The following is a 12149-nucleotide window of genomic DNA, read 5'->3' on the forward strand; positions in this document are numbered from 1 at the left end:
TTGGCCATGTATAGAGCCAGCAAGTGAAACACTAGGTGCTAGGTGCAAATTTAATTCCATTGAGGCAACTAAGCAAAACATGCAATCACGACAATACAATAAGTAAGCCTTAGCCTGTGTGTGCTTGGCTGATTGTATACTGACTCACTGCTTGTCTTCAAGAGACATGGATGACTCAGTGGCCAAGGCACTTAAATCCCAATAACAGTGATTTTCATCACAGAAACACAGGGTTGGCAACCCCATTTTCCTTTTAGGCACAAGCTAGCAGAACAGCTGAAGGACATCAATGTCTTTCACAGCAAACTGAGCACAGCGCCCTGTTAGGAATGTATATGCTTCAAGCCTCCGCATACATGCAAGATCAATAGGATTTATTTACTAAAGTAAATTGAGGGGGAATACAAACATTTCGGCTTGCCTACTTCACTATTACATTTTTCTGGCAAGAAGGGCCATTTTGGCCCTGTGTATGTGCCCTTGATTGCTTTACCATTTAACCCCTTAAGGACAATGGGCGGTCCCTAAACCCATTGAAAACAATGCATTTTGAGCCCGTACATGTACAGGCTTTGTCATTAAGGGGTTAATGCTGAATAACATGCCTAAAAAGTCATCAGCTTAAAATGTACTAAAAGTTTGCACACCCCACTGAACTGCTTAGGTGGGGTTGTATCAACTCAGCTCTAAATAGTCTTAATTTAACAAGGTTTTCACTTCTGTTATATTTAACGGTAACTGAATTGAGCCCCATGTGTTATATCTTCCATAACGCATTATACTGTACAGTACGACATATAATGTTTTTTTGATTTGAGGTGGCGCCTGTAAAAACCACATGATCAATAACAATATGTTTATAAACCACTGTCCATTACAATTTTTTTTTAAGTTTTCCAGGTGTGAGTTCAAAGTGAAATGAAATACAACTATAACTCCAGAGGATACGATATGTAATAGACATATTCTGTGCACCAGCACCAAAAATCTAATGGCAAAATTGTATTTTCGGGTTAACAAAATTGCACAGCTTAGTATTAGTTACTACTACTTATAGATTCTCCATACTTTACATGAGATAATTGCTTACATACAATTTGGCAGATACATCCTTTAGAAACCTTACCTTGCCAACGTACTGGTAATCAGAACCAGTATATTCTTCAAGAAGGAAAAATTGATTCCACATCCAGCTTCTTTTTGATCGGCTCTTCTCCATTTCATTTTGGTCTGGGATTTGATGGTCCTCCTCTGTTATGGGTTGGGTGCTGGTAGTAGTCCTTTCCGGCAGTGGAGTTGCAAAGCCTCTCTGGGAATGATTAACCCAGACCAAAAGCAATAGCCAAAATCCGAAAGTCCTCATGGTGTAGTTAGAAAATGTTGACCACGACTCATGTATGTGCGGATCGTTCTTTTTAATTCACAAACTGTGTTTCTCCAGTGGTGGTGGCATCAGTTTAGGTCCATTTCCAGATTCCAGCCATTCAGTTGGTATCTGCTAAAAAATTCAAAGGAGAACGTTGTCACCCAATAATAAGAAAAACAAACCTTTGACACAGAAACACTGTTAAAATAAAATTAGACGTTGGATTGATGTTGCGCCGTACCAGTTGATTTTATGGAACTCATAGCTTGTAATGGTAAAAATTCCTCTGAGCCACAGTCTGATGTATAGTCTCATTTTGTGATGTATCTCTGGGTATTAGGGATAATTTTACAGCGTGGAGTCTGTTAGTACTTGTAAAAGAAAATAATTGGCACTTGTGATATAAAGAAGTTTTGTTGGAGCCTGTCTGTGTCAATTTAATGAGAAGTTATCAGCAATTTTTATTTTTTAGCACTTTCAAAAATGTGAAGGCCCCATTAGAGTTTTAGAACTAATTAAGGAAAAGCATATACAGACGCTGTTGACTTAAAATTAATGGATGCTGGGGCATATGTTGCCTTTATGTTCCTGCCAGCCCTTCAGGGCAGAATAGCAACACGCTAAGGAGCTGCTTTATAGTATTAAACATTCACCAGTCTGGGTGTTATAAGGCGTATTTAAAAATCTTAACCTTCTTTTTATGGTATAGAACATTGTGAAAATCCACGGTAACTACACAAGTGAAATAACCAGGTTGATCAATGCCTCTACATTTTTTACAAATAGAATAATATTCAACCACTCAATTTTAGTAATGAATCACCTGCCAGCTCTGGACTCGTACGTTTCTACATTATTTAATGTATTACTAGAACAAGACCGAATCCATACAGAAAGTTAGCATTATATAAAATAATCGAAAAGTCTCTAGATGTAGAATGTAAAGGATCCCCGCATTCCAGTTGCACTAATAATCATGGTTTTCAACCTGTCACCCAGCTGCAGGGTCATCCGAAATCTGCCAAAGTTGGAAGACCTGAAACGTGTGATTGTCTACAGCACTGCAATCTTCCACTCTTCTCCTTGTGTTGCCATCGCATCCTCACTCTCTCTGCCCTATTAGAAGCACCATGACATTAATACATGCCGTTCTATTCTCCTAGGTGCAATTACAGGAAAAAGAAGACAGTACGATCTGCATGCACTAGTAAATCAGTAAGCCATATCGCGCATGCTAGAGCCATAGTTACAGTGCTAGCTGTCGCGCTCAAACACACGCAAATTATATATATACTATATATACATATACATTTATACACACATACTGTATATGTACTATATATAATATAGGGTGTGTGTGGATATACAATAAGTGCAGCAGTCAACACTGACACTGCTGTTTAAAATATATATATATATACATGATATATACATATAGAATATACACACACATACTACACTGTGTAACGATCATATATATATATATATATATATATATATAATAAAACCCTTTTAACACACTCCCACAAAGCAGTAATTTATAAGAACTAATTAAACTTACTTTTTCTAGGTACCCTATTTATGTGCAGGCACCGCTGTGACATGTGGCCTCAGCTTTTAAACAACCTTGCAATTTAATGCTGGCAAAGGTAAAGAGTGTCAAGTGCCTGCCCAAGCGATTGGAAAATGAGACAGTACACAGGGGTTACCGTATCCACAGGAACCGCGCACAGTCCTATTAGACGCTACCAATTAATGGCTATGACAGAAGCCACTGCAACCGTGCTTGTATTTCCAGCACAGAAACATGTAGTTAAGCAGTTCCCAAGAAAACATCTGCTTTTTATTTCATTAGGATGCAACTAATCAGCTACCGCTTTCTGCCAACTACAGCAAGCTTTATAATTAGTTACTCGCATTATTGTTACTGCTCCTTAATGTCCATTTACAAACTATCTTGAAACATATTCAAGTGGCCTGCTTGCTTTGTTTAGACAACGAAGGGGGCTGCAATATAATATGCTATGAAAAAAAATAAAAGGAAAAAATATGCATTAGCATTTTATAGAGAAAATGATAACAATCTAATTACTAATACAAGCTACTTGCGGCGTTGAATTGTGATGGCATCATTGCCACTCTATTTACCATCTAATTGCAATGACATTAAAGGTTGTCGTTGGACTACAATACCTATCATCCTTTGTTGTTGTGACTATCTTATCTTAACAACCTGTAATAAATGCAAGAGTAATCCCATGTATCAACTCTTATGGTGTTAATTTATTTAACCCCTTCACGAAAAAGCCGTGTATGGGGTCACACTGCATTGTCATTAATTGGTTGTCCTTAAGGGGTTAAAACAGTTAAAACAGCCGTGGCTGAAGAATATAAAAGCCTTAGCGGTCAAAGGCTCTTGCTTAAAAACGCAAACATACGGTTACCGTTACACAATGTACTAAACTTATTTAAGTTAAAAGAGGCAGACTGCGCATTTCTAATTAACTACTGGTCCACACTAAGGCGAGATATGGGAAATAACATTATATTTATATTCCTAATCAAATCGGTATGAAAGAAGTGTGCTGAAAGCTCAACTCTGTTCATTTCGCTGTAAAGTTATTGAGCAATAATTATATATAAACCATTTCAGGAACACTGGCTCAATTATAAATTCAAGCACTTTATAGGTTAATAAATCTTGTTAATTTACTTGTCCCATTCACTTGCAGGTACTGTTAACACACTGCTAAATATACAATAGCAGGAATATGAAAAATCAATATTAATATCTCTGCAATGAAAATGAATGAGTGTGCAGTGTTGGAGCCCCATGTAGATTAGAGACCTACATTAAATAGGAATATATCCAGATTCTTTGGATCATTAGGTTACGCTATTATAATGGGTGCACTAAAAGCCTCTGGTTTTCTTTACAGCTACCTCTTTACCCCACACACAATCAACGCACAAAAAGGCGATATGGGCAAGTGCCAAAAAAAAAAACAGAACTACGAAGAAGAAAAAACAGGCCATCATCTCCCTGAGCGACCCTCTTTGCTCTCCTGGCATCTCCTCTTGGAACCAAGGACATTATAATTAGCTGGAAGTTAAGCATTAATAAAAGAGTTAGTTTGGGTAGTGGATAGTAAGGCTTGAATATCTTGGGTAGTGCAGGAGTTAGTTTCACTGCAGAGCTTTAATCTTGGTGATTGGTATCACATCTGGTTCCAGAAGTGAATGGAAAAACAAGGGGGTGGAGGTGCATTGCGTAGAGGCAGCTCAAGACTGTCTCTGCCCTTGCAGTCACTGAAAAAGCTGTCCTTCTTGCCCTGTTGAAGTCATAGCCCTGATAACTTGTTCTACATCGGCAGAGATCGCTAAGTGCTGGCCTTCCCCATTGAGAGGTGTCCCTGGTGGACTCACTGTCCTGTCCTGGGATTAGAAGATCTCAGGTGTTCCTAGCACAGTCCTCCACAGGTTGACCATGGTCCTGTAAGAGCCAAGCCATCTTGGGTTAAGTTCTATTATGTTTATCTATGATTGCTCTTTAGTTTGCTACTTTAGTCAGGTATCATATTTACGCTTTTCTGTTCATATTGGATGTTTTGGAAAGACATGTAACATTGACAGCCTTCTGCAACCCTGAAAATCACAATAACGTATATAAACAGCAGAAAATGTATTTATAAATAAAAATATAGAAATAAAACACGTGTATTCACTTAAACCTCACCTATGTTAACAGTAACATTTTTACTGTTGCTATATGATAGAAGTGAGGAACTTATGTCACGTTTGGCACAATTAGCAACAGAGCCAAGGTATAGTGGGCAGCAAGGTGAGTTTTTTTTTGCATTTTCCTTAAAATCCACCACACACAAATAGGAGAAGTGTTACGTTTAACAAAGGTAAGGTTTGATTAAATGTTTTATAAGATGTAATGCATCTTTAAGTAGTTGTAATCTGAACTCGGTGATGCTATGGGGATATGACATACAATCTTGATTTGACAGGAATTAACAGCTGTCTCTGTTCCCTAAAACCCACGACTCTGAGGGTCAAAGCAGAATTAATGTTTGAGAATCATACTTTTGGTTGTTTTCTGATGAGTATCTGAATTCCAAAGATGCCTTGAGACATTCTCATTGCAATGCACAATGGAAACACCACTCGCAAAACAGAAGTTATATTGTACAGTCTACAAAATAACTGATGTAAGAAAGCATCTAAAAGGTTCATGCTTGAATACACAAAAACCATAAAGTAAAATGGCTATTTTCTTTTCATTCTGCAGATTGTGTGATTATACAAATGCGATGGCAAATATATATTTTTGTATGAAATGGCTCATTGGGCAAGGGAATAGCTGGAGACCATGTGTGGCCAAGTTGCTTTGTGTCATGCTGATTTTCGAAAAACTTTGCTTTCCTCAATCAATTACATCTATGACAAAGGAAACAATACAAACATTATATATATATATATATATATATATATATATATAAATGTATATATAAATATATATATATATATATATAAAATCAACAAATATGGTACAGGGTTGCTCAATATAATAAAAAATAAATTGTGGTCTGGAGAAAGAATGTTTAGTATTTTTTTTTTTCATTTTAAATTTTGTTTCCATCACATTGAGTAAAAAAGAAAACTAAGAATAATAATGCGAAGTTTAAGCCACCATTATTATTTTATGCAGGCAACGAGCACAGTACTGATTATTGCCAACAACTTTAGTAAAACCAAACTTACTTTTGTAAAACATCTTTTATTTTGCTTCATGATATTGGCATTTTCGTTGCCTGTGTGTTGCTGGCACAAGGACACAGGTTATAATTTTGTATTCTTCAATCAATTATGATTAAGTCAAATTATTAGTTAAGAGCACATTTGTTGCATTCTGCATTATCTTTTGAAAAAAGTAATTGTATAAGCTTTTTATTTATAAATTTAGTATGATGCCTCTAAATAACAGTGTTCTTTCGTATGGGAAATATCTATTAAATCTAAGCTTTAAAAGAAGAGTAGTCATACAAAAGGTGAAAGTACCAGGTTAGCTTGTTTTAGTACACATGCATTCCATTCTTCTACATGAGGAGAAAGCAAATACATACCATTTAATAATTTGGGATCACTTAAAAGCCTCCCCTTGTATGTGAAAGGAAAGCAAATTCTGTCCATTTAATAACATAAAATGGATCAGAGATACAGTGTGGAGATTCTTCATTATGTAAATGAATGATTTTTTTTATGGAATATCTTTCTAGGCGTACAAAAGCCCTTAAACAGCAACCAACAATGGCACGCTGTGTTAGTTAACCTAAGTTTAAGTTTGAAAGACTAATGGATCATTAGAAAACCACTTTGCAATTCTGTTTACACAGCTAGAAATTCCCTTGTTTTCCATGGAAAAACAGCTAAGTGACCCCAAACTTTTGAACGTTAAGTTTTTAGCCACTGCGTGTGCTTTGCACTTAAAACACCATGCCTACAATAATTTCAAATGTTACACTTAAGTTACCTGAAAATACTGAACAAAGAGCAATCGGGGATTACTTACTCCAGAAGTCAAATTCCATGTTCTTATAGCCGTAATAACATTAATCAACATTTCACTTGTTTTACAGTACAGAAAAATCACTTTTAGAAATATTTTACTGGTCTCTGGAAGCCTATTAAGAAAAACACAATGAAACCAGTCCCTTTATAACAAAATGTATTCTAATTAGCTCATATGAGATCTTTGACATAACTAATACAGTGAACTGGTAATTTATTTCATAGGCATAACTCCGGTAGGTAGGCAGTCTTTGGCATTCTAGCTGCTGTGGCCTAAAGTTCCCTTAACGGCCCAAAAAGTCATGTATTGATGAGGGTTTAACGAGGATAATGAAAGACATAGTCCATTACATCTGGAGTTCCATTAGTTGGCTCTTCCTGGAGGGACATACTGTAGTTCAAGCAGGGAAAACACCCCAGGGGGGGGGATGAAAAAAAAAGAAATTTACTGGATTTAGACACATTTTATGGAATGACAAGTATAGACAATAACAAAGTGTTAAGGGAGGGTCAAAATGTATAAATGATTTTGTAAGGACTTCTACCGCTTAACATTTTGCTATCAAACAAGGAACAATTTTTAAAAACAAGAATAAGATTGGGGTTTTTTGTTATGGAAACTCAATAACTGTGATATATGTAGAGAAATTAGTTAACATGCCCTAAATGGCATTGATACAGCAAACAGGAACCCTGTCCCGCTGTCATGGAAAATGATTTTCCCATAAGAAAGCCAAGTGAAAACTGTCAAAGAAGTATAAAATCACCTTCCCAATTTCACTGTCAGCTAAAGATACAATTCTTGAGAGTACAAAGATGAAAAGTTGAGTACAAAAATGATTCAGATGTAATTTTAAAGAGGACTTATCAATAAACAACCAACAGAATGACCTCCTGGGTGGACCATTTTGCCACCTGCCAGGGTGGTAAGTCTTCTCCTCTAAACTTTGAACCAGAATCCAGCTTTATAAACATTCCCTGCATTCATACACAGTATTTCAATTGTGAAGACCAATTCATGGGGACATCTTTGCTTTGGTGAGTGTGACACATTTAGAAGTGGGCTCCTTAGCTACGCTTTTTACATAATCTCTATTATTTGCCACTCGTGTTATCTTTCAAAACCTATACCAGGGCTGGGCTACTCCAGTAGTATATTAAATATAGAGAATTATAAAGAAATCTGGTGAAAGTTGAGAAGACATTTCTAAAGGTGTTCTTTTGCCTTTTTTCCATTGTCTGAATCAATTAAATATGCCATTTGATCACTTAAATTAGCATTCCCAGGTTCCATTTTAATTTGTCTTGGTTTTTTTTTTAGCTATAAACTCAAACATTTTATGAAGCAAATCAACTTTTATTTGTTGGAAATTCATGTTATAGCACAAAACATCGAAAGCTGTGACTTGAAATGTTAGGCACAATTTATTTTGAGTGATGCCCCTTGGCAGATGAATGATCTGTTTCTTTTTCCACATCCAACATATCGTTATGGCTTTCCATTTCGGTCTGCCTATTTTTAAAGCAGTCAAAAAACCCATGCTAAGAAGCCATTTAATAAGCAGCAAAAGAGTCTACTAATAATGGGTTAGATACCTCTGAGGATTATGGGAAGTTCCGCTAATGCAATACTTCTGTGTCCATGTTATTAAGACGTGATAACCAACAGTCAGTCTATCTAATCATTTTCCTAGTTTGCTCTTGTTTGATAATGAAAATCCTCATCTTCTATCGGGATTCTTCATGCCCATAGACTCTAATTTAAGGTGTCTCTGAAAGAGTTGCTGTTGGGGAGAGATTCATTAATGTAGCGTAGCTGCCATCATAAATTATACTCCATTACTTTGAGTGACAGTTAATGTGTAGTTGCGGAGTGATAACGGCTGTTTCACTGCTTTGTACTATAAAGACAAATAACTCCTTTTCTACGCTGGTTTAAATCGCATTCTATATAATTTGAAGAAGTTTACCCAATGATCAAAACACTCTGCTCGATTTAACCATTGAAATGCCAGAGGGAAAAAAATCCCTAAAAGATAAAGAGGGTACTGTGTATACCTCTATAGGCATTATTGCATTTCAATAATGGTGACCCTTTGAAGAAGTATTGAATAAAAAAAAGTAAAAAAAAAATTTTGTATGGTAATTTTTTATTAATTAATTTTATATAATTGTAACATTTAAAAGTGTGATTTTCAAAATAACCCTGATATATATATATATATATATATATAGTTAAAATAAACATTGATGAATATTGGTGGACTATATTTAATTAGAGGTTATTAAGTAATCTTTTAATAGTTCCAGACAACCTTAACTATCATGATATGCATCATATCATAACATAGTGCTAAAAGAGTCCCTAGCAAAATGCAGACCAGTTGCAATCATATGCAGATCAATAAAAGATATGTGCTGATGGAGCTACAAAACCCCCTGCTCATCAAAAGAACATTCAATATACTCATAAGGCAATGGAAGTGGGAAAAATCTTTAAGGACACATACCCCACTGCCATGTTAGTTTACCTGCTGCTTTAAAGATTTGGTGCGTGTGAGTCTTTTTAAGTACTTTTCTATTAACTTAAGGGTATTCAGTTATGTAATTCGCTAGATTATTTCAAGGGCCATTTAAATGGAATAATTAGAAACCACTTCATCATACATATAGCTCAATTTATTAAAGTATACTTTGTTCAAATGGGCATGGGACAAAATGTCAGAATTATTAACACAAGAAGCTAGGGTGGCTTCAAGTTCTGCTCGGAATGTAACATATAAAATTGGGGAGAACAAAAAAGCACTGCTTACAGTTGATTATTACATATTTTGAATGGTTAGTCCCCTATGTGATCCAGTGCAGGGAGAAGTTCTATATAAGATTAATGAGACACGCAATGCAGGTAAAAAGATCAAAAGAAGGGATCTAATCACACTTTCTACACGAGGTAGCTTTCAAACCTCTTGGGTGGATATATTTAACCCCTTAAGGACAATGGGCAGTCCCTAAACCCATTGAAAACAATGCATTTTGAGCCGGTACATGTACGGGCTTTGTCATTAAGGGGTTAAAAGTAGATTGCAAGAGCAAATTTAGACCTTACAGGTTCCCTGAAAATCAGACTTAGGTCAGCCCTTCCAAATACAGAGATTGGAGATTGAATATCAGCCATCTGTGCTTTAGCATTAAGCAAGTGATATTCAAAATACAATTATAGTGTATTAATTGTATTTCACACAAATACCTCCTGCAATAATACCCTCGCAACATTTGACGTGCCTAAATCGGCACAACTCTCTCGGGGGTATGTGGCTTGAGGGGGGAGCAGGACTGGATCTGGAAGAAGTGGTGGTTAGAGGAATGGCCATCAAACTCTCTTACCTGAAGAACAGCTTCATGTGTCTCTGCTGCAGAGCTACATGAGACTCGGGATGTCCTGTGAAAACTGGGACACTTGGAAGGTATCCCAGAGAATGGAAACCTGCTACATCTGCCATATTGCTTTTTATTTTATTATTATCTTTTATTTTTATTTTTGTCAATAAGCAAATGGTAGCGACCTCTTTCAATGCCTGACATAAAGCCATGGAAGAACTATACAATTGTCAAAAATAATGAAGCCATATATATTGTTTGGATATCGTTTTCCTTCAACATACACCTGCTGTCTCCTTAAGGTCACCGTGTAGCTGAGTACACAGTTTGCATCTCCTCATCATTCTTCAACGCAGCTTTCCATTAAACCACTTAATTGTGTTTGAAAACAAATAAGAATTTGTTATACCACTCTAATCTGCTGAAAGTGTTGAGAATGCCTTTTTAATTCATTACTTTTAGAAGTCAGAAATTGATCTACAGATTATATTGCGCTAGGTTCTACTCACCAAGCAAAACATGTGCGAGGCGGCAGGTTGGCTTCTAGATTGTCGTGCATTCAAAAATGACAAAAGAATACACTACAAAATTAGAACATAACGTCTCTATAATAGATTCAATTTAAAGTGAAAAATAACTGTAAATACTTAACAGCAGCGGAATATACACAGATATAAAAATATATACTTTTCTGTCTTTTCCACTATCCTTCTCCCTGTCCATCGCATTATCTGCATCTCAATATACATATTTATTATACCTAATAAACACCTGGTTTAAAAATGATTGAAATCTGTGACCAAATGAACCCAGTTATAAAAAAATGATAAAAAGTAGCAGATGGTGTTTTATTAGCGTATGCTGTTTTGTAAATATAGTTCTTTGGGTCAGATTATTGGTGTTTTACTTGGGAAGCAGGTCACCTCTAAAATTGTGACTTTATTTTGCATGCTGAATGCTACTCGCAGATCTTTATAGACACATTATGAACCGAAGCATCTTGGCCACGACATGTTGGCATATGCACATTAGTAATAATTGGAGAGCTGGGATTGTCTGATATTTTATAACAAGCATTTTAATTAGGAACAAACAAACCTGAATTGCTTGATGTTTACCAGTGATAAACCTGGATGGAGAATGCTTCCATAGGGATAAAGAGTTGGTTATGCAATGGATATTGAAAATGTATACATAGTCATACATGAAAGAAACTGGCACTCGCTGGACAGCTTACAAATCCCTCTACCATACGCTGAGCATTTCCGATTTCCCCCACATGAAATCCTGCAACATTTTGGCAGCCATTTTGATTGGAGGAAACCCGTCAATCAAATGGTATCTCAAGGTCAAATGAGAGAGTACATCAGGGTTAAGCAACTACACGAAGTCAGAAGAGATTATACTTCCTGAAATTTGTCTGACAAATGCAGGTGCCCTTAATACATAATCATTAGAGGCTTTATGCCCAACCTTAAGTTTAGCCCTGAGGTCCCAAAAGCGTATGTAACTGTATATCTTTTTATATAGTGGGCCAAAACAATATTAACTAAAGATTTTAATCGTCGACTACAGCTTAATCCATTTTTTTTATACAGATGCAAACTACTATACAACCAGGTGTCCTGTGCCAAGAGATATTTTAGATACAAGGACATAAATTCCATGAAATGTCCTCAAATAGATGTGCTGTTTATATACAAATATGTTTAAGATCAATCCCTGGGAGTCTATTTTATATACAGAACAACCTGGCAAAAAAAGGGGGTTATTACATGTAATTCATGTAAGAAAAAACGATTTATAGACTTTTTGCAATTAGGGCTTT

General features: G+C 36.0%; 1 protein-coding gene across 1 annotated transcript in view; it reads right to left on the reverse strand.

Moving 5' to 3' along the window:
- The window catches only part of LOC128496389 (cadherin-6-like), a 93158-nt gene that overhangs the window by 51230 nt on the left and 29779 nt on the right, over positions 1-12149 (reverse strand). Inside the window, exon 2 of the mRNA XM_053466000.1 lies at positions 1127-1498. Coding sequence (XP_053321975.1) covers positions 1127-1363 — 237 coding nt within the window. The 5' untranslated portion in view covers positions 1364-1498. The remainder of the gene's footprint in view (positions 1-1126; positions 1499-12149) is intronic.

This window comes from Spea bombifrons, chromosome 5 (assembly GCF_027358695.1).
Source record: "Spea bombifrons isolate aSpeBom1 chromosome 5, aSpeBom1.2.pri, whole genome shotgun sequence".
NCBI lineage: Eukaryota > Metazoa > Chordata > Amphibia > Anura > Pelobatidae > Spea > Spea bombifrons.